Consider the following 23,260-nt stretch of genomic DNA (forward strand, 5'->3'; position numbering starts at 1 on the left):
ATATACAATTGTATTCTTCCACTTACTAGTGCCAACAGAACAAAAAAGTTCCTTGATTTTTTTCCCCCATGCCAATAGAGATTATGGTAATTTTGGATTAAATCCAAAGCTGAGATCTTAAGAAAATCTGTACCATTAGTGATGTTAGCAGAAGATCTCACAAGCATGCCCAGGAAGCTGATTTTAATTCTTCAGCTTAATTATGCTTTTTCTGAAACATGGGATACTTAATCAAAGCACTTTGAGTGTAATCCAAATTAGCTGCTATTTATATTGGTACCTAAACATGCCCATTTCAAGGTTTGTTTGTTTATTGAAGGAGGTGGAAGAGTTCAAGTGTTGGCTTACCTACCAACAGTGTGAAGATGAAACATGATGAGTTGTTGAACCATGTTAATTCCCAATATTATGGTCAAATGAAGATTGATGACATAGACAGAACACGAACAGGTGCTCACCTAGCTCTTATTCCAAAAAAGAAAAATAGAAAAAAAATCTGCTCATCTTATTTTCTGCAATTCTTAAATTCTTGATTGCCCGGCCATATCCTCCAGTTCAATCTGCATGTCATTTACTTTTCTCTTCTTTGTTATAAGAAAGCAAAAAAATATTGGTTCCTGTTTATGTCTGGTTTTGATTTTTGAAAGTGAGTTTGGCAGTATTTGCAGAGGTGAGAAATGACTAATGGGCACATTTTATAGAGCTGAGAAGAATTTTATTGAATTGTATGATACAAAATCAATATTAACCTTGATTGCCATGGATGATGAGCTTAGTAGGGTCATCTATTGTTTCCTTACTATCATGCTCAGCAAAAATACGAGCTTTCAGGAACTTTGTACTATATATAGACATATAGTGTTCAAAAGATCCAAGTTATTATGGAGCATTGGTCATTATGAGGATTTCTTAGTATAGGATATAGTCTTCAACTACTCAAATTGTTATTTAATAAAATAAATCCTAGTGAAGCTGCAAGCAGATTATGCTTCATTTTCTGGGCTTTCTTCTTGTTAAAATATCCATGAAGGAAATTAAAGGAATCTATAATATCATAGTTTTAATATGAGGCCCTTTCAAATTGCTTGAAGAACACTTGGAACCTGGAATATTTTCTTATCTTCTGCAGATAAGATAATCTCCACTGCATACTGAATTGGTTCATATATATGCAAAAAAAGGGATGACTTAAACCAATGATTGAAAGTTAGACGAGACAAGATAGCTTAGAATTGTTGTAGTAAACTGAGAATCTGTCAAGAGGCATATTCTTAAACTCTTAAAACAAAGTCATTATGCCCATTATACTAAAGCTTATGATGCTTCAACTTCAAGGGCACTAGGACTATGAACTGTTTTTTAAAACCAGAAAATGAAGGATTAAATAATCCCCTCTGCCTATTAATTACAACTAACAAGGCTAGCTAGATAATTAAACCTAATAGGCAGCCATACTTATACTAATATATATAGAGATGAATAGAGGGGGTCAACATCTAGTCCATGTGCTTATAGGTGTTGATCACATTCACTGATTCACCAGCCACAACAGTAATCAGCACCAAGCAAGTGGGAAAATTACTAATGAGCTTTCAGTGTCGGCATAAAGGCTCGATCGCTTAATTTAATCAGGGGGCTAATACGATCCACAGATTGAACCTGAGGAGAGACTTCACCTGGCTAGAACTTTTAATTAGAGTGAAATCAATAACAAAACCTTTGTCTATAGCAAGTTGTGCGCTGTTTCTGCATTAACTTTCTTTCTGTATCATTAAACTATAAGCTTGGAGAGTGACATTCCATCTGTAGAGAAAAGTAAAAGGCAACAAACCCATTACTCAATGATGGCTGTACACTAGAGCCATGGGGATCTTTTTTTTGTTAGAAAGGAATAATTATACTGACTGAATTTAGTGTTCATGATTTGAGTCAAAGTAAATGGTATGTCTTCCTGAAGACTTGAAGTCCATTTTTAGGCTGTACGTGTTTAGTTCCCAGATCACTTTCATGAATATTGTCTTTCTTAATCGTTCTATGAAAGGAGGTAAATTTCTTGTTCTAAGAAAATGATTGTGTTATTGTCTATACTCTATACATTATAGATTTGTTATTGTTGACCTAAATTTCAGTGATTGAGGTAGTAGATATATATAATTGTAGAAAACATAAGAGTCATATTGCAACAACCAGTTGTAGAGAATATTATGCCTCAAAACTACTTATGCAAGTCAGTTCTGGAAGTTTTAATGCATATATATTTAAGGAGGTAACGTATAACTTCAGCTCTGACGTTGGTCATTTCATCATTTCATGGACTGCAGAATTGAAATAACATTTGCTGTTATGGAGGAAATAAACAAACTTCAAATGGAATCTAACTAATAAGGATAAGGACCAACTTAAATTGCTCTCAACAGAGTACGAAGGAAAAATGTTGGTATTTCAATCTGAATGGTAAGGCACATTGACATTGATTTTAGTGAAATATCACAAGCGTTAAAATGCAGAAATATCAAATATCGATGAAAATTATACGAAAACTTCAGGTAAAACCTACTAAAAGAAGTATCGGAAAAATGTTGTATCTAATACCGGTCCTTGAAAGAAGTGAAAGTATGAAGGAAAGATCAAGAAAATTTTAGTCTTTAGACAAACATCTAGTTCATTATCAGAGCCCAATAAGAACAAGGGCTTTATTTAAGCCCACAATTGTTTCTACAATGAGCCCATGATGTTTGTAACTGTCTAATACAAAATTCAGCTGCATTGATAATCAGAAAATATGCCCAAATATTGGACAAGAAACACAAAGAAAATGGATGTTATGTATTATTCAATGGAAAAAAAAAAAAAAAATCCGGTCTCATCAAAGATCATCATGATGAGATAAAATGCACATGGTGAAAAGGGCTACATGGGCTTTTGGACTCCTCACAGTGCACTTGATTCTCATACTGACATAGCCTCTAGTATGCTTCAGAGAAAATGGAACATCCCAGAATCAATGAGGTTCTAATTAGAGAAAAGGTGATGGGAAATTACTGCTTTACTTCATGGCTTGAATGCTGTTTAGGGGTTGTAAGGGGCAAAGACCACCACAGAATTGTGCCCTCCAAAGCCGAATGAGTTTGAGATGGCTGCAAGTTGAAGATTTTGGTCAGTCAAGAAAACAGTGGATATTTTAATGCTTGGAGATTCACATTTACAGCTTCTCTTGTATATTTAATCTAGGTATCTTGATGAGAGTGTTTAAAAGTACTTACCAACATTAACCTCATGCTTCTTCTTCACGTTTGGGACGGTGTCAATTGTAACAGCAGGCTCCAAGTCCTGTAAACCAAAAGCATTAGACAAATTTGAATAGATTATAGATACCACTCTTAGTATTTGAAATGAACTAAAGTCAATACATCTTGATTAATTGTTGGGTGAAGCCAGCCAGTGTTGATTGCTTTGATGGTTGCTATGGCTTCCAATCCACCAGCAGCCCCAAGACCATGTCCAATCATGGACTGCAACAAGAAAAATAAGAAGATCATTATAATGCACTATTTTTGCATGATAAGTTTGAATATTAAGGAACCTCAGTTTTTAAGTGTAAAAAATTAGTGTTCAAATAGAAACAAATCCTTTTAAGAGTAAATATGTGAATGACATTCGGGTGCCTTTCCTTGGTTCCATTGATCTTCATCTCGGATGTGTTCTTCCCAAAGACCTTTTTGATGGCATTAAACTCGGCCAAATCTCCTGCTAGTGTGGATGTTGCATGAGCATTCACATAGTTCACCTGTGAAATATAAATGTCACATTAAATCAGAATCTAGAATAGCCATAAATGACATGCTTCTTTAGAATTCGACAAGTGCTGTTACCTCTTCAGGGGAAACCCCAGCATCTTCTAAACTTTTGGTTATGCAAGATGACACTCCAAGTCCATCTGATCTAGGATCTGTCATGTGATGAGCATCACAAGTTACAGCGCCTCCCAAGTACTCAGCAATTATAGGTGCTCCTCTTTTCAATGCACTCTCCAAGCTCTCCATAATCTAGTACAAGAAACAATAAAAAAGCCAAGGTGAAATACATATCAGATACAATGTTATGTATTTCACATGTCGGGACTAAAGTACATGAAGTCACATTAGAGAAAAATAATGTATGATGTTTTTGAATTACCAGAACACCAGCGCCTTCTCCCATAACGAAACCATCACGATTTTTGTCCCATGGTCTTGAAGCTCTGTGGGGTTCATCATTTCTCTGAGACAAGGCCCGGCAAGCAATGAAACCTCCAACACCTACAGGCATGACTGCAGCTTCAGTCCCTCCAACTACCATGATATCTGCTTCACCTCTTCTAATGTGATTTGCAGCTGCATAGAAGCAGTAATTTGCAGTGGCACAAGCGGTAGAGATGGAGTAATTTGGTCCCATTAACCCGGTGTCTATTGCTAACAATGCTGACCCCATGTTGGTAATGGAGTAAGGAATGAAAAATGGACTAATCTTCTTGTAACCCTTTTGAACAAGAGACTCCACTCCGGCGCTGAAAGCTGTTAAGCCTCCCATACCTGTCCCAACTATCACTCCAATCCTTGTTTTGTCCAACTGTTAAACATATATATCACAAATCAATTAGGTGAAGCGCTCAATGTCGCAATGTGTGAAAAATGACAACATGAAATGAATGTGACTCACAGATTCAAGGGCTTCAGGTCCAAGGTTGGCATCTTTAAGGGCCTTTTTGCCGGCTACTATACCATATCTCCAGCAATCATCAAGACGGCGATCATTCTTCCCATCAATGTAGCCTGTAGAAGAGAAATCACGAATCTGTCCCGCGAATCTAACTGAGTAGCTTGAAGCATCAAATCTGTCAATTAGAGTGATCCCACTCTCTCCCTGCAGGAGTCTATTGTAGAAAGTATCAATGTCACTTCCAAAAACTGAGACTAGACCCTGCCCTGTTATTACAGTTCTTTTTTTGGGGTCCGTTTCTCTTTTGGGAGCAGAAACAGCAGGGGATGCCATGGCCTTGATTGTTCTGCATTTTGGTTCTGAGGATGGAAAACTAAATTAGAACTGAAAACCCAATTGAGTCAAAATCACTCCCCTCATCCTTAACCGAATGTAAGGCCCCCGGAAATCACAAAGACGACAATTTGAACCGAAAAGTCTTTATTATACAGACACTTATATTTAGAAGTTAAAGCATCCAATGCATAACCGATTCACATTATATACTGTAACACAGGGCCTAGCTCTATGTAGCTTAAAGTCTCAACCTTAATTATATGGAAAAAAAATGTTCCTTTTCTACTTGCATGTTATAGGTTAACACCGACGAAGCGATTCCTGTTTGTATATCCAGAATTCCAGATTCACAGTTAAGAACACATCATGCTACATATAGTACTACTAGCACAACCATAAAAGAGAAAGGGTATGTATTCACATAGTATAGCAAGTAAGCATATTTCAAATTAGCTGCTGCTTTCCAACATTAACAACTCATTTAGGAGAACTTCGGTATACAAAAAGCATATGAACTCATAAACTAGACCATCAATGTCATGTTGATCCATGTTTTTTTCCTACGCACTAATTTAGCTAAGTACCTGAAGTAGAAACAAGCCCTTGTGGCTTGGTGGGAGCTAAAGGCATATGCATTTTCTCCACTTGCCTAAGGCCATCAAACTGTGCCAGAAAAGCTCCATTCTCTCTTGCTCCGAACAGAACACCGGAAGAACAAAAAGAAGCAGCAGCCATGATCAACCCTCTTGGTCCTTCTCTGCTTCCTCTTCAACAGTTTCTATACTTGTTGAAAACGTGATGAGGGGGTTAATAGATATACAAGCAAAGTGAGGGAGGGCTTTATTAGAAGACAAGGAGCTAACAAAGAAATGGTTTTGTTTTGATTGTTGGGTTTTGATCAAATGGGGTTGGGAAGTCCGCCATAATCTCATTGGTATGATTAGTCAGTTTTGGGGAACAAAGTTGTGGTTTGGGCGATGAAAGCAAAAGATGTTGTGTTTCATTTCCTTTTTAGCCGCTTAACTACCACAAACAACCACTTTGAATTCCCACATAATTAAATGGGGCATGGTCCTTTGGATGCCTCTGCATTTTAATGCTTACCTGTTCTTGTGGTGGTTTATTACAATGCAACAATGTGCGTTTCGTGCCATAATGCCGCCTCCTAAATCTAATTATCATTGCACGGAGCAATTTTTGACAAATATTTAAACTCGAGACTTCAGCCGACATTACTAAAGAAGATATTAATTATATGATCAATTCTATACAAGGAATATAGCTACTGAGGTTTATGATTTTATCGAAACATTTTCCGAAAACATTTTCCGAATAAAACCCTATTGGAAAATCCCTAGATATCTAAGAGCTATCTCACACCTCTATAATCATTGATACAAAAGCCAATTCAAAGTTTACTAGATCCAGCAACCATTGTAGCGTTGTTGCTTGGTCGTCAATTTTCTTTTCTTTCATGGGCCTTTTCCCTAAAAGTCAAAAAAAATCCAGCGTCCAGCTGTCCAAGTCTCGATCTGGGTCATATTTTCTCATGTTATTATATACTTTATATAGCTATTCAGGTCCCTATATGCCAAATGGTTTCGTGGTGTAGTTGGTTATCACGTCAGTCTAACACACTGAAGGTCTCCGGTTCGAACCCGGGCGAAGCCACGTCTTTCCTTTTCAATTTTGCACTTTTTTTTTCCCCCTTTTCCCTCTCATATCTTGGCTTTACTACAAAATGATAAAAAAGAGAGATAGAGAGCTTGCGAGGTATTGAGACTGATGTTTAAGAAATGAATCAATTCTTTATTGAGATGTGAAAATGTAAACTAATGAGTTCCAAATCATCACCATGCACACAGTGTGATCAGTGAGTCACAGCACAGACAATGAAGGAGAGCATTTCGTAGGAAAACTCGAAAATCAATTTACATGTACAGCAATCTAAAGAATGTGAAGTACTTTACAACAAAATGTACTCTCTCTCACATGTTAAGAAGGTTTGAAATTGGGTTCCATCCCATTATCCATGGCCTCCTATCAGATGGAAGTGCAAAATTCAGCTCAAACATCTCCTTTGGCATGTTGCCGCTTTCGCAGAAACCAACAAGCTTTGCAACTATCTCAGCACTCTCCTGTATATGCTTGGCATCATGAGGGTCAGTCCAGAGCTTATTCACAAACTGCATCCTCCTCTGCTTCCCTTCGAGTGGAACATCCCATTTGATGTACAATGCATCTCTCTCCTCTGCGCTCAAACGTGAGGTTACCCTCTTGGCAAGGAACTCCCTTTCACGCCTTAGTGCTCGGATACTGCATGAAAGAAAAATGCAGGACACTTTTAAAATCTTGCACCACAAGCTAATGAAGGTATTACACATCGACAAGTTCCCACGTAAAAGAGAAGAGAAAGATATCGAACCTTGATGACAAAGAGACTGCTGGCTCGTCTCCCACATGAGGAGCAGGGCTAGCATTACCAAGTTCTGCCAGATGCTCTTGCAACCATGTCAATCGCCTGAGCTCCACTTCCATATAGATTTGATCAGCTGGATCTCCCTTGAATAACAAATAAAACTGTGTCCTATGGATGATAGAGACATAGCACAAATCCCATAACTCAATGATTTGCTGCCTTTGATCCTTGAAAGTTATCTGCCATGGGACCTGGGGCTCCTCTGGCTCGCATGTGATTTCATCATTCTCCATATCATACCCAGCTGCTTCGTTTGCTTCCAGCTCCAAAACCTAGAAACATAACAATATGATATGCAATGAGATTTCTTCAAAAGGTTAACATAAAAAACATGCATATCATACCCAGAAGGAATGCTGACATACCTGGCAGACTAGAAGTTGCTTTTGGTACTGCAGTTTGGCCACCCGCTCTTTGAGCTCTGTTACATATGTTCTTATGCTTCTTACATTCTCTTCTGCTGCATTTTGGAACATCTTCTGCATTTTCTTCATGTTTACAGAACTAGAAGGCCTATATGGAGTGTTTTCCTTTGACGAAACATCTCCACAATCTTCACTCTTTGTGGGAGTCCCCTTATCAGACTCTGGTTGGGTATCACTGAACAAAGTATCATCATGTTCAGGAACTCTATTTTCAATTTCATCAGACTCTACAATTTGACGAGAAGCTGATAGAGGTGAGCAAGGTGATCTGATAAAATTTGGCAGGTTGGCAGCGTTGCTTGAAGCTAAAGGTGATAACTTTTTCTTTTTGGACTCCTTCTTAGACTTGGTGAATGCTTCATTATTGCATTGTTCAAAATTGCTAGGAAGAGACATCACCAATTTATCTATAGACTTCTGAACACTTTCAAGCTGTTCCTCAAGATTTGCAATAGTGGTGCCCTGTGAATGAAGTCTTGTGATCTCCTCCTTTAGATTAGCACTGACACTCTTGTTGGTAGCAACCACAGTTCCAACATCAACATCTTTTGGCACTGATCTTACTGACTGCATTTCTCTTATTTCTGCTTGCAGGTTAGCAATTGTTTCAGCTGCATCTTGGTTGCCTAGTCTATGACAAGCCACCTCCTTTTGTAATACTTCCAGGGCTCGATTTGCTTCATCTCCTAGCTGCTCTTGCAGGTGCTCAAGTTTGCGGATTTCGTGCATTAGTGTAAAAGGAGCAGCTGATGATTGCCTCATAGACTGCCTCAACTTTATATTTCTTGCTTTATCACCACGGCCTAGCTCCTTGCCATCAAGTTTTGTTGATAGAACACCAGTGTAGGAGAGACATTTCTTCACTGAAGTCACTGAAGGATGGGGTAATTCCAATGGATTTGAAACCTGAAGTTGATATACAATAAGAAATTTAGAATTTGTCAGTTTAGTTTCTAATTATATTGGGGGGAGGAAGGGGAATAGGGAGAGAGAAAGGAAGAATGGAATTTTTTTTTGAAGGAAGAATGGAATATAGACCTGCGGATCCTCCTTGAGCTTTTGGCGTAGTTCAATTACTTGAGATTGAGCAATATCTCTCTGGCGTTTCAATTCTTCAATTTCCATTTCCATCTGGCGATAACCATAAATGTTACATTTATAATACATGAAAAAGAAAAGAATGTAAGACCACCTTTAGTGGCAGTTTATTACCTGCTGAATTTTCAAATCTTTTTCACTCGATGGATCTGGGGTGGCAGGGGTGCGCAGCTCTGCTTCCAGCCTAGCTACTTCCTTCTGCAAATGTTTCACTAGTTGCTTGTCCGAAACAACCTAGCAAAAGCATTTAAATAGATATATTCACTTTGGATTCTCATTAGGTAAAATTGAAACCGGAAGATTCTGATGAGCGACAAATAATTACCATGTTCACGCGTGCATTATTTGTGACTTCCTTTGCCCTGGTGGCAAAGTAAAGAGTATTCCGAGATTGTTCAAGATGACTCATTGCTGGACTCAAGGTACATATGATAGCAGTGCGTGCATTCCCACCAAGAGAATGCTGCAATATGCGAGTGAGCTTTGAGTCTCTGTAGGGTATATGGCCACTTCTTTTTCCAACACTGCAGAAACAATACAATCAACAGAAATACGGGAAAAACTGACTATAAGGTTATATCTCAATAACATGATCTCCTTAGGCTCATTAGATAGCCAATGGTTGGGTGTTCAATCAGAAATCTCATTTACCATTCTTCTGTTTAGCTCATGGAATAGCAAAATATGAGATATATAGAACTATAGATTCTGACCTGAGCTTTCTGATAACAGTTGTAAGTGTCATCAGGCTAAGGTTGATATGGCAACCTTCCCTTAGCCTAGCACCATCTGTATGTGTCTGTGAAGCTCGTTCACTTCCAGCCAGATCTACAAAGTTCTGCAGAAGGTTGATGTTGAAAGTTATTAACAAGAAAGGAATAACCAAATCAACTTGGTTATTGCAGGACAAGTTTTTGTTTTATCTTTACCAGGCTTGCAACAAAAGATCTCACGCAATCTGAATTTTCACGGAGTGTACTTTCAATTGTCTGTAGGAGAAACAATATGGTTGCAATCTCTTAGTTGTAGAACAAAAGTAAAATCTGTGATCTAATAAGGAACATCAAAGATACTATGATCAATGAACTAACCAGCCTTATTATCTGATGTGACCGTGAGCTATTATCATTTAAAGCTGTTTCACCAACTTGTCTTTGAGCTACACAAACAAGGAAATGCATTACTTTCTATTCAAAAAGATTGGGAGATGAAACAATCTGACTCAAGTCAAAGGGTCCAAGGATTTACCTTCACAAATGCTGATTAAGTGTCTCAAGTGCTGATCATTGCTTGCAGTTTCCTCCACCAGTTTCTCAACCACAGTACCTTTCTGTGTTTCAGGAAAATACTAGAACTTAAGCGAAGGTCAAAGGAGGAAGACATTCATTCAAAATCTCATTGGAAAAGCAAATAAAATGCTAATATAGTACCTCTGGATCATCTAGAAGCTTTAGATTACGACCAGATTCAGCATTTAACAGGTCCTTGACATTCTCATTGTATATTTCAAGTCCGGAGATTTTTATTCTAAAATCTCTCTCTGGAGTCTGCAGCCACACGATAAGAGCACCCAGATTAGTTTTGAAGCTACAATCTCTTCAATGACTTTCACAAGTTCTTAAGTACACATGTTTTTCATCAAGCTTCACAGCCATACATATATCATTGCAAATAAATAATAAGCTCACATTCATTATATGGTTGTAGATATCAATGACAGCTTTCTCTGTTATTCCTCGCATTGTGTACGTCTTCCCACTGCTAGTTTGTCCATAAGCAAATATAGTAGCTGCATTGCCACAAAAGAAAAATTATAGTTCAATTCAGGTATAAAAAATTACAAAAGAAACACTAGCATAATAATCAAAGGATAACCGCTACATACCATTGATGCCCATCAAAGAAGACAAGGCTACATTCTTCACTCCTTCCTCATATACAGTGTCGGTTATACTATTTGGACCGAAAACTTTATCTGCCATAAAAACACAATCCAATGAACTAATAATCTACACAATCATAATGATAATAACAGGAAGGAACCATCACAAGAGACACAGGCAAGTGTTTTTACATACCAAATGTAAATGAGGCCTGTTGAGTTGAGCGGTCCACAGGTTTCGATACAATGGTGTTATCATCGATGCATTCCCATGCAACTTGGTCTTTTGCCAATTGCTCCCTTTTGCTCAGAGGCCTCAAACGCACGGTCACAACAATCTTCTCTTCCTTTGCTCTCGGCCCTCCTGGAGTTGACACTGGTGTCCTCTCGATTTTCGAAGCTGGAGTTGTCACTGGTGTCTTGTCAATTTTTGAAGCTGGGGTTCCAGGAGTTCTGACCGTCATCTTTTCTCAATTTCCAAAAAACAGCACCAAATTTTGGGCCTGTCAATCCAAAACAGTCACTGTTAAAGTCAATCATGGACCAATCTGATAGTGAGAAGTACAATTAGAACTAAATAAACTGAACCCCAAACACAAATTTCAAAAATTTAGCCCGCCTTGAAATATATAAAATTCTATATTTAGAAATGTAGTAAACAAAATTCAGATTTAAAGCATCAATTTTCACATGCCCAAGATATACGGAGACTAGATCATCTGATCAGATTTACAAGAATTTATAGAAAACAAAAGTTTAGTCTAGAAGCAGATTCACTCAGAATTTAAAAAACTTTCCAATTCTGTATAATTTCGGAACAACAAAGATTTGATTTTTCCTACACCAAACTGAAAATCGATACGATTAGAACGAAAAGGAGAGAACTCACCGGAGTACTAAGCCCGCCGACCTAGGGGAAGAAAGAAACTTCAGAACCAATTTGCAGAAATCGAGGGAGCGTTTGAATTTGCGATTCGAATTTGAAGAAGAAGAAGAAGGGGAGAGAGAGTTGAGAGAGAAATGATGAAAAGCTATTTGGCCTGGATCTATATCAGACCTTATTATTATCAAGTTTTGAAATTTGGGGCTTCCCCCAACGGCTAGTTTTTCCTTTTTTATTTTTTTCTTGCTGGTTTTTTTTTTTTTGGCTTTATTTATTTATTTATTTCTGGATTTGCGGTTACTCCATAACGTTTTGGCTGAGTCGACGCGGCGAGTCAGACCGAGTTTTGGGTCTTAACGGTTTTATTTATTTTTGTATTCATTTCTTCCAGCACAAGAGGACAAAAAGCAACAAAGACTCTCAATTATTGAGACAACCTGGCCCTTCAATTCTGGGTTTGGGTTCCTTTTCAGATAAAAAGAGCGCCCAAATTTGGGTTATTTTAAGTTACTATTTAAGGAAGTAAATCGAAAGTTACTGTTTTATCCAAGTTAACAATCTTTTGATGCAATATGAAGCGAGTTTGACTTGAAACAGCACAAAATTTTAAACATTTCATGAAGACTGAAGAAAAAGCACCCCATAATGATAAAGTAATTTCCTTTTTTCTGTTTTCTTATGATATAAACATATAATATATGGAAATATTGATGTCTGACAAATAAGGCATTACAAACCTTGAGGATCATATTCTAGAGTTGTTTTGCACTGTGTCATACACCACTCACATCATATTCTCATCTATATTGGGCCTTTTTAAAACCTTATTCTGCTTCCTCCAAGCCTAAGATTTTTTCACTGTTTCTTTTTTTCTTGTTTCCCTTCTCTTTTGCCCATTTTTCATCTTCTATTTCTGTAAGTTGACATTTGAAAGACCCCTCTCGAGGGCATTCCATCAAAATCCACCAGTTACTTCTTCAGCATTGTCGTCGATGAAGGTAAGCATAGTTGCATCAATGAAACAACTGTTGATTTGCTTTCACCTGCAGTACATGCCATGTGAAGCGAAGAACCGGAAGTCAGGGTGATTGACCTGAAGCAGGCTAAGCCAGTTGTCCGCAGCTTGCATCAGGGAATCAGCCAGTTGACACTCTATTCCATTTTGTGCCCACAAGGATCCTTTGAGCTTATACGAAGCCAATCCAAAAATACGTAACGAAATCTTTGGGACACCATCCATCACACTGGGATACACCATCACTGGAGCTTGGTCACTTCCACTACCTGCGCAGAAGGAAAATCTATCTTAGGAATGGCAAGACAAAATAAATGTCATCGATGTCTCAATCATAGCAGAATGTGTCTAAAAATGGCACTAATGATCTACTAGGTGAGAGATGAGGCATCTACACTTGGTGAGCAATGCCAGCCTTAAATAAAAACATACCACACCCACTATTACGTATACTTCCTATATTAGTAACTCTCAGAAATGATTACCAAGGCTGTAAATTTTGCCAAGCATTACAACACATGAATGAACATGGAAGCCTACCTCAGGCCATAACAAAAGAAAATACTAAACTTTTCCCCACCCCAACTAGACACCCTCACCACCCTGCCAGTGGTTGGTAATGCAATGCTTCAATCAAAGTTGTACAAGTACACAGAAGTGACCATAACTGACGGTAAATAAAACTCAAATGGACATGTATCCACTGGTTATTTATCAAGCAGTTGCTGGTGTGCCAAACAAAAGCAATGCCTAGATATCTAGTAACAGTATACCACCAAGATGCATGAAAACTTCATTTCAATTTCCACTCATTTTGTTGCAAGAGTAGTACCAAGGGTGATATACTTGAGAAAGTTTCTTTCTGGTAAATAGCCAGTATGGCATGCTTTTTGCATCAACAATGTGTTTTAGAAAAGAAGATGACATGGGCTAAAGCTGAGCTCAATAAGGACAAAAGTTTATGAGGGTGAGATTATCCAGTGATTTGAAAGTAATTTATCGTTAAGAAAAAAAAATGTTGGAAAAACACCACAAATACTGACTATTGAAAATTAGCAATTACCTTTCATGGGTGTTGAAAGAGAATGATATGTCAGAAAGCAAGCATCCAAATCTTTCAACGTTGGACCCATAGGTATTCGATATATGGGATACCTACAAATTCAACCTGGGCAGATGAATTTTGGTCCATATTTGGCAATATAGTAATACAGATCAAGTTTTTCTTACCAAGCTACTGACATCCAACTGCCTCGCAGTAAGTCGCAACTTCTCAATATTTTCAACCTAGGGTACTTGCGTGCAAGGTCTGATATCTGTCAAAATCGCAACATCAAAACAAAAATAAGGTAGCTGATGCAGAGTTCAGACCAAAAATGTACTATACTAAGAAGAAAAAAAAAACTAGCCTTGTCAGCCAATGGTTCACGGCCATATGGAGCATCCCGCTCAAGATACTCAAAAAGCAAGCCTTGAGAAGTCCCAGCTTCTCCATCATCACTAGAAAAGCCTTCTTGCAATATGGGGTGTTCATCACCTATGGACAACCCGTCCATTCTACTAGAAACTTCATTGTTTAATTGGTGAAGAATATGCTGCTGCTCCCTAGTAGTCTTCATGTGGTTTTCAATTTCATAGTCACTGCTTGCATCACTACTTGAATCCAAAATGTCGTCATCATCATTGTCCTCACCAACTTGCCTACTCAAATGCCAAAGTCAAAATCCAGTTACGTGCCAATAAACCATACCACACAGGGATCTAGATTCTAAAGAATCATATAGGCCTATGTACGACAAAAGTTCATGAGGAAAATCCTTCCAGAAAAGAGATAGACATAGAATAAAAAGATAGCAGAAGAATGGGAGAGATGAATAAAAACAGGCACAAATTCAAGACAATGAGATTCTGTAAAAATGAAGCAGACCATAATCAACACAAAGTTGCAAGCAGTAAATGTTGTAAATGACAGTGCAGCACCATGATTCTGCATGTAATAAAGAATGAAAATGCACTTTATTTCAGACAAAGTTTGTTCATGGGTATTGTGGGTATTTTTAAAGAAGTTACATATCACATAATTCTGGCATTCAAAATGTATAAATCCAAACAGACAGGTTTCAATACCTTTGCTTTGCACTTGACTTCACAGCAGATTCGCCATATAATTGGATACCGGATAAATAAGGAACATAATATTGAATAACAGAATCACTTTTGTTAAGGACTAATGGTACTCCTGCTCCATAAGCACTCCATTCCCTAAACGATTCCCAAAGATCATTCAAAGCGAAGTAAGGCTGACACTCCGCATCACAAGTTCTCATTGTCGTCTGCACCCAAAACCACAATGTTCAAACAAACAATCGTTCAGCGACACCACAAATCAGTAACGCTTTATTAATAGAAACACATCTAATAGAAAAGTAACAAAATTTTGGCCATATTCTTCCAGATGACAAAACAATTGTACTAGCAAGTGTATTTCATCATTTTCGCAAGCCAGAAGTCATCGAAACCATAGTCCACTACCAAAACTCCGATAGTCCACTACCAAAAATTCACACTCTCTACACCATAGTCCTACATGTACTCATTTGATCACGGCTTTGGTGATTGCATCCTATTATTTTCTCAAATTTCAACAACCCAATAACAAAATTCATTTTTGTCAACATTCACACACATAATTAGCATCCAAACATAAAGAAAAACAAATAAGCATAAACATATGATCAACCTTAGAGAAATACTGGGCTGGAACTGAAGGCGTAGTAGACTCCAAAAACCTGTCAAGATTACTCCTTGGCGTTAAAGTGGGATCAGAACAAGGCTTTGCAATTGAATTTTGAGTCTCTTTGATCTCAGAAACCACAACTTTGCTCTCTTTGGGGCTCTGGTTTGCATCATTCTTTGCTTTCCTGGCCTGCTTTTGCTGCTGATTGTATCTCTTCCTTGCTTTCCCAGCAATGTCAAACCTGTCCTCTCCACTAACATTTCCAAACTGTAATCTTGTACTCAACATTTTCCAAAGCTCAAAACTTTAAGCTCGAGAAAATCAGAACCAACACCTCCGTTTTTGTAACCACAAAAACAGAGGAAATTGCAATCACTAAGCAAGAAACCAACAAATACCCTATACCCTTTTCTTTACTTATCTGATTTCCCCAAGTTAGAGAAATGGATAAAAAACCCAACTCAGAAAACAAATGAAAAGGTACAGAGAGCTCAGTGAGGTTGAGGTTTTTAAGCTTTGTCAAAGTTTTATAAAAGGAAAGAGCAAATTACTATCTTTCCCTTTCTGGGTTAACCAAAACCAGCAGAGCAAACCCAAATTCTATCTTCAAAATCCAAAATTGAATCGAGGATTGTACCCAAGTGATCAGATCAAACAAACCCAGAAAAAAAGACTGAAACTTTGGATCGGAAATTTACAAGGGTGATGAACAGAGTTACAGAGCAGTGCGTAATAAACAAGAGCCGAATGGGATTTGTGTGAAGGAAGAAACAAAGCGTCAAGGAAAGCTGGGAGCTTGAACCAGAGTGAGTATTATAAATGGAGACGAAGATAGATAATAATTATTATTTATTTTGTGAGTGAATTTGTTTTTGTGGGTGTTAAAGGAAAAATATTAAAAGAGTTTGGGGGAAGAGAATAGGTGATATGAATTGTGAAGTAGTTGCTAGCTTGGTTGGTGATTTGTGATTGGTGGGTTAGCTGTGAAGGTGGGATTTTTGCAAAATTTACAGTGAGGTAAAAATGGAAAATGTAATTGGCACGAGACACAGAAGGAGTAGCTGGCCGGACGTGCACATGTTTAATCAAGGAGAGAACTACCTGCCAACACTCTGACACATTTCTTTTTCATGAATTTAATTAATTTTATCACCAGAAATTTTTACGGTTATAATAATGTTAACTTGTGCAGTAATTGAGTAACAAAATTGTGTTAAATTAGATTTGAGTATAAATCCAACGATTTTCAGGTAATTAACAGCAATTATTCAATGCACCGACGGTGTAAATAACCCAACACTTATAAAATAATCTCAACCCTTAATATTTATTATCAACCTTATTTTTAAAAGACAAAAGGTTTATTTAATGCAATCTAACCATCTATTCATGTTAGTGCAAGTGCACGTCGGTGCTCTGAATCCTCTTCCGGTAATTAAGTATAATTTTTTTAGTCAATTACTGACCAGGTCAACATTATTAGTAAACGATGGTGTTAGTGTAAATTTTTGTACAAAGTCAAATGTATTATGGTAATTCCAATTTTAGTTTTGAATAATTAGGCTGGTTTGAGTGAAGGATTTGAAGTGGTCATGAATTTTCTTCTCAAGTTTGGTAAGAGGTTGAAAGAGTTCAAAATATTTATGACATTTTTGAAACTGTTCTACCCTGTAATGATGGATTAACTACTTATATCTCCAAACTCCAATAGTCTTGTTGGATGAGATTTTAATTTAGAATACCCTATTTCAAATAAACTTATCTCACTTATTAGAAGACTATTGCCCTAAAATGATTCTTGAATTAGTCTCTAAGTGTCCACCCTTGTTTCCAACTTAGTGTACCGAATTTTAATATAAATTCGATCATTTTTTATTATATTTTATGATGGTGTTAGAATTAATTTCTGGCGTTGAAATTCTTAAATATAATGTGTTGTTGTCTTATCTTCTTTATTTTCATCTACGCATATGTAACTCTCAAACGATTTGATCCCACAACATTGTGATAGCACTGCAAGTGTTGGTATATTCCCGAGTAGAATAGGAATAGGGGATATTGTCTTCCTCTTTTTCCCATGAGTGCATAAATGAAAATCTGTCATGTCATCACAACTCACAAGCAAAGTTGTGAATTCCTACTAAGTACAGGGAATTAATACTTAGATTATGTAAAAGTTTTGATGCTTTGCTTTACCAAATATCTGGCTATAAGAATAAGATCTATAATAGCCTCTTATAGTTCATTCTATCAAATACTTGGTCGGCTGGCAATCTCGACCATTCAATTTCCAATGGTTGATTTAGACTCTGTCAACTTTGAGCAACAAGAGCTTTTGGCAAAGTGAAATAAAAAAGTTCATTCTAAATTGTGGAAATGAATTGAACCATATATTTAGCAGATATTCATTTGTATGATGACTCTTTAAACGCAGAAAATAAAAATAAGAGCCGGCAAAAGAAGACCCTTATTCAATCTTGTGCAACTGCTTTTCTAAAAACTGTTTGATAAATTAATTATAATTAAGATGTGCAACAATATTAGTATATCTTCATCACCAACCTCATTCTAAAACCGTGTGGACCTTCCACCCAGAAAACACCATTTTGGCTTTGCCAATTTCTGCTACACGCAAAACCTTAAAAACACAGATGGTCGATCATCTAATTGGATAACTTAATTAATTTTCCTTCTCAATTCTTAATACCCTTTGCTTATTACGAAGAGACAAAAATGCTTGGCTATGTTTTAGATGTGAGTTTGTGTTTTCATTTTGTTTTTTAGTTGAATTATTTTTTGATAATGAATTGTAATAATCGTTTTTTATCTGTGTACATCAAATCGAATGATGTTTTTCGTGTTAATTAAGTAAATTAGATTCCGGATTTAAACAATCATTTTAATCCGTTGTTTTAATCCAGTCCAATACACTCAATCGCATTTACACGAAACCAACATGAGTAGAAATGTTTCCATTCTTTTCATTTACTTGTTATGCCAAAATTTCCCCACTCCCATTTGGGTTTTGTCCTGGCCTTATGATCTGTTTGGCCTGGGAAAAAAAGAGAGAAAATTACATGTGAAATGTCCCAAATCTTAATCAATTAAAGTGGAGGGCCAAGGGATTTTAAGTTAGTGGTAGAGAGGTAGCAATAGGATTGATGACTCCCATAGGACGACAATGAAGTGGACTATGCCCAATTCTTATCTACTTTGAAGTTTGAACACAAAATAAAGATCATGACCCAAAAAAAAAAAAAAAGAACCCAAAATGCATGACATATGAGTAGATGTAGGTAATATATGTATATATATATAGAGAGATATTTTATCCAGAGCGGAGCTCCACTTTAAAACTAACGTGTAAAGTTCGAGTTTTCGGTCACTTTTCGGTTGCATATCTACATCTTGATCGTTCAATTTTTAGGTACTACTGTATAGATCATCTCTGCAAATTTTCAGCCAAATTGATGATCGTTAAGGTATCTAACTCGCTTAAACCAATGGACGGATTGAATCTGTCAACCTGAACCGTACTAGCTTTAAAGCAATTATCAATGCCTTAACGATCATTATTTTGGCTGAAAATTTGCAGGGATCATTTATACACTAGTACCTAAAAACTGAACGATCGAGATGTGGATATGCGACTGAAAAGTGACCCAAAACTCGAACTTCACACGTTAATTTTCAAAGCGGAGCTCCGCTCTGGATAGGGTCTGTATATATATAGATCCTATCCAGACCCTATATATATATATATATATATATATATATATATATATATATATATATAGATCCGCTCTATATATACAGACTCTATCCAGAGCGGAGCTCCGCTTTGAAAATTAACGTGTGAAGTTCGAGTTTTGGGTCACTTTTCGGTCGCATATCCACATCTCGATCGTTCAGTTTTTAGGTATAGGGTCTGGATAGGATCTATATATATACAGACTCTATCCAGAGCGGAGCTCCGCTTTGAAAATTAATGTGTGAAGTTCGAGTTTTTGGTCACTTTTCGGTCGCATATCCACATCTCGACCGTTCAGTTTTTAGGTACTAGTGTATAGATCATCCCTGCAAATTTTCAGCCAAAATGATGATCGTTAAGATATCTAACTCGCTTAAACCAATGGACGGACTGAATCTGTCAACCTGAACCGTACTAGCTTTAAGGAAATTATCAAGCCTTAGCGATCATCATTTTGGCTGAAAATTTGCAGAGACGATCTATACACTAGTACCTAAAAAATGAACGGTCGAGATGTGGATATGCAACAGAAAAGTGACCAAAAACTCGAACTTCACACGTTAATTTTCAAAGCGGAGCTCCGCTCTGGATAGGATCTGTGTGTGTGTGTATATATATATATATATATTTCATAGGTTTCTATATTTTTGTTGGAGACAATGCCAAACCACAGTGGCAGTAAGTAGTAACCACTACCTCCTTGGTTTGGTGTAGATGGAGTTCTGAGTCTTGTCCAAATAGCATATTCCAAAAGCATCGAAGGATGATTTGCATCACCAGTGAGACATTCAAAGGATCAAAAGGGACCAAGTCGACAATCTTTCTTGCATTAGTAATTAGATGTACAAATGCAGAGAGTTAAATTTAATTAAAAATTATTAATAATAAAAGTAAAATGATACGTTAAGTCATGTCATTTATTAGTTGTCACATAATTTCATATTGAAACAAACAAAAAGTAAAAAGTTGATAAGAAGATGCAAGTTTATGTATCTTTGCTACAATGAATGATTCATTATCCACACAAAAACTATACAACATTCCCAAGTCATTGTTATTGTTTTCCTAACAAGTTTACCAGGGCTTCTCTTATTCGTTAATGGGCTAGGGGGTAGTAGTCAGTAATTAGTGAATCTTATCAAAAATACCCATCTGGTCTATGCCCAATTTAGTGGGATCATAATTGCCTCTCTTCTTGCTCTTCTTAGTATGAGGAGGATCATGAAGTGCAATGAGAGCTGCAACTAAACCAGCATTGCTTGTTAATCTAGGCTCAGTGAACTCTTGCTTGTCCCTCTCATCTATAAATTTGTCAAACTGGTCTGGTCCTCCTACCATGGCTCCCAACAGCACATTCGGATTTGGATCCTTAGAGTCTCGCCATTTATATCCATCTTTACACGAGTAATGTTGACCATCCCAAGGGATTGATGCACTTCTATGGTGTACTTGGCTCGGAAACTTGTCCCCGAAGCCCACAATGTAGCTCATATTCATTGGGTTATCTCCTAGAATGTAATTCACCTAAAAACAAAATAAACAAGCAAAATAAGACTCAATTGCATTTCAACTTGCAGTTTGAACCTGCATTATCTAGCATTATATGTAATACTTGCCTGAGACAAGGAGAAATTCTGCAGCATTTCTACGGTAAATTCACCAGTGCTGCAACTGCCACCAGAACTACGCAGAAGATCAAGGTAGTCGCTGTACAATTTACTAAGGAAAGATGCTGTTGCAGCAAACTGGAGAGGTGCCCCATAATCAGGCCTTTGGATGACCAACCCACCTATTGTATGTAGTAAATTTTAAGGCATGCCAGTAGTCTTGGATTGCATCAATACATGCACCAAAATCATTGATTGTACTTGATTTGATACATACCTGGTGTCATGCTGAAGACTCGACGAGAAACATAAGAACACATAAGCGAGCCAGTCATGTTGGATGATGCCTTTAAAGAAGCTTCATACGGGTAGCCAAGATCATGAAAGAATTGAAGACGCGTTAGCAACACCTACAATATGTACCAACTAGTTATTGTATCTAAATTCAACTGATCAAAGTAGAATATTAATTAATGCACGTAAACTCAAGAATGATTCATTGCAATTAGTAAAGTACTGTACCATGTTAGCAGTAAGCTTGTTGTTCCAATCGAATATCCATTTATCAGAACTTGTTTCATCATCAACTGCAGCCTGAAACTTGTCTGTGGCATATTGCAGATATGAAATGTCACCAGTAGCAAAAAATAACCAAGTTCCTCCCCAAACTAATTCATCTTTATAACCAGATGAGTTATAAAAGTCTCTAGATTCTCCTCCACAAGTTTCAACCCTGGTGTAAGTTCCTTGATTATTAGGGTCTTTAGTTGCACTCTCAAATAGCTCCCCAGCTGCTTTCACTAATTCTCCTGAGTAAACACTGTCGTCGTCTTTAAATACTAATGAAGCAGCAGATAATGCTGCAACAATTTCCCCTGCTAAATCGGTAGCTGTGCTATCACAAATTGAAACAGGTCTCTGATAATCCATGTCTTCAGGTCTTTCCCAGCAGTTTATATCACTAGGAGTCGTGCCATCACTGTTTGCACTTCCAATCTGAAATAAGTAAAGAGCACTCTCACTATAGTCCCATACTATCGTATTCACGAGAAAAGATTGTGATACAAAATTGATGTTCATGAATCATAAGGCTTGCCTGAGAATACAATGTGGTATCTGAAGTTGCATTTGGAGGAACGAAGACTTTGAGCAAATAATCACTGCCCCATTTGATTATATCCTTGACATGGTCAAGCTCACTGATATCAGCATACTTTTGGTGGTATTCAATCACAGTCCAACTTAACAAGGTCATGGTATAAGCTGTAGAGAAACTGAACTTCATGTTGTTTCCAGAATCATAGAAACCGCCCACAAGATTTGCGTGGTTACTGGTCAAATCCCATCTTGCAATCCTGAATCCCCTCGAAATTTTATTGGACTATTTTTGGGGTAAGTCCCAGCTGAAAATGGAATTCTAGAATGAGTTAATCAGGTAAAAAAAAAATTATGACAATTATCTTATATGTAATTGCTCCTAGTAAGATACTGTATAATGGTGATGGTAGATTACATTTTTGAGCATCGAAGAAGGTTAGAGCTTGGTTCAATGCAAGTGTCAGATTCTTTGAAGGACCATGGTGATGATGCTTGTGAGGCAAAAACCGTAGCAGCAAAATTAGAGCTACAATAAGACTAACTATTGAGGCAGAAATGTAAAGACAACGTTTGAAGATCTTTCTATCTCTAATAACAATATCGTAATCATAGGACTTGGAGTAACTAGAAGGCAGTGAATCATAGGCGATGCCAGATTGAGGAACAAGATTGAAGTCAATTTCTATAGAGTTCCAGCGACTTGCTGAAGGAAGCATACGACGTGCCTCTGAAACTGTATGGACAAACATCACGGATTCTTGGTCTGTTGCAGTTGACTGGTAACCTAGTGAAGATGACATTATTGTGAAGACGACACTGCTCAAGTGTTTCCCTTCTCAATCTGTATTAGTTTTGTGTATGAGGTCTCCTTCGTCAATTGTATAGAACCCAAGAGATCATAATGTTCCATTTCATAGCATACATTTACTTTTTGTTGTTATTTACAATGGAATCATTTTTTCAAAAGAAGGACAACTATGGTTTTCATTGACAGTTAACATCCTTGATAAAACAGAACATGCTGGCTTCAGAACAAAATATTTCGACGTTATCAAGAGCACAAGGGATACTTGAATTATATAAGAGTTTTATGCTAATTCTACTAACTTTGAGAATAGCTCCCCATTCTCTTGGAGTCTTTCCCGTTCAATTATAACTATATAGTTTAGTTCTCGGCCGGCAATTTCAACTAATGGATGAAGTGGGAAAGGAGCTCCAGTTTATTTACACCAGGCATCTTAACTCCTAGCT

General features: G+C 37.2%; 3 protein-coding genes, 1 non-coding gene and 1 pseudogene across 4 annotated transcripts; 1 reads left to right on the forward strand and 4 right to left on the reverse strand.

Annotated features, from left to right (window-relative positions):
* Window positions 1-2,840: 2,840 nt before the first annotated feature.
* Window positions 2,841-6,023, reverse strand: LOC133706536 (3-oxoacyl-[acyl-carrier-protein] synthase I, chloroplastic-like). Its single transcript, XM_062132076.1, has 8 exons — window positions 5,619-6,023; window positions 4,699-5,057; window positions 4,177-4,608; window positions 3,873-4,046; window positions 3,671-3,787; window positions 3,411-3,512; window positions 3,264-3,330; window positions 2,841-3,137 (listed from the first exon to the last, which is right to left on the reverse strand). The coding sequence occupies exons 1-8, from the start codon at window positions 5,767-5,769 to the stop codon at window positions 3,070-3,072; spliced, it is 1,470 nt and encodes a 489-aa protein (XP_061988060.1). The 5' UTR covers window positions 5,770-6,023; the 3' UTR covers window positions 2,841-3,069.
* Window positions 6,024-6,631: 608 nt separating this feature from the next.
* On the forward strand, window positions 6,632-6,705 carry TRNAV-AAC (transfer RNA valine (anticodon AAC)). The gene has a single exon. It is a non-coding gene; the product is annotated as a tRNA-Val (tRNA).
* Window positions 6,706-6,831: 126 nt separating this feature from the next.
* On the reverse strand, window positions 6,832-11,941 carry LOC133706690 (kinesin-like protein NACK1). The gene is made up of 15 exons (XM_062132234.1): window positions 11,808-11,941; window positions 11,115-11,421; window positions 10,922-11,011; window positions 10,725-10,825; window positions 10,467-10,583; window positions 10,285-10,366; window positions 10,128-10,195; window positions 9,966-10,025; window positions 9,750-9,874; window positions 9,362-9,560; window positions 9,151-9,270; window positions 8,977-9,069; window positions 7,879-8,844; window positions 7,460-7,785; window positions 6,832-7,350 (listed from the first exon to the last, which is right to left on the reverse strand). The coding sequence occupies exons 2-15, from the start codon at window positions 11,380-11,382 to the stop codon at window positions 7,023-7,025; spliced, it is 2,943 nt and encodes a 980-aa protein (XP_061988218.1). The 5' UTR covers window positions 11,383-11,421; window positions 11,808-11,941; the 3' UTR covers window positions 6,832-7,022.
* A 506-nt stretch (window positions 11,942-12,447) lies between these two features.
* LOC133745290 (uncharacterized) lies at window positions 12,448-16,432 on the reverse strand. The gene is made up of 6 exons (XM_062173347.1): window positions 15,557-16,432; window positions 14,944-15,149; window positions 14,226-14,517; window positions 14,047-14,132; window positions 13,880-13,971; window positions 12,448-13,085 (listed from the first exon to the last, which is right to left on the reverse strand). The coding sequence occupies exons 1-6, from the start codon at window positions 15,839-15,841 to the stop codon at window positions 12,841-12,843; spliced, it is 1,206 nt and encodes a 401-aa protein (XP_062029331.1). The 5' UTR covers window positions 15,842-16,432; the 3' UTR covers window positions 12,448-12,840.
* A 3,768-nt stretch (window positions 16,433-20,200) lies between these two features.
* On the reverse strand, window positions 20,201-22,903 carry LOC133706534 (endoglucanase 25-like; annotated as a pseudogene).
* Window positions 22,904-23,260: the final 357 nt, after the last annotated feature.

The sequence above is a fragment of the Rosa rugosa genome, chromosome 4 (genome assembly GCF_958449725.1).
Source record: "Rosa rugosa chromosome 4, drRosRugo1.1, whole genome shotgun sequence".
Classification (NCBI taxonomy): Eukaryota; Viridiplantae; Streptophyta; class Magnoliopsida; order Rosales; family Rosaceae; genus Rosa; species Rosa rugosa.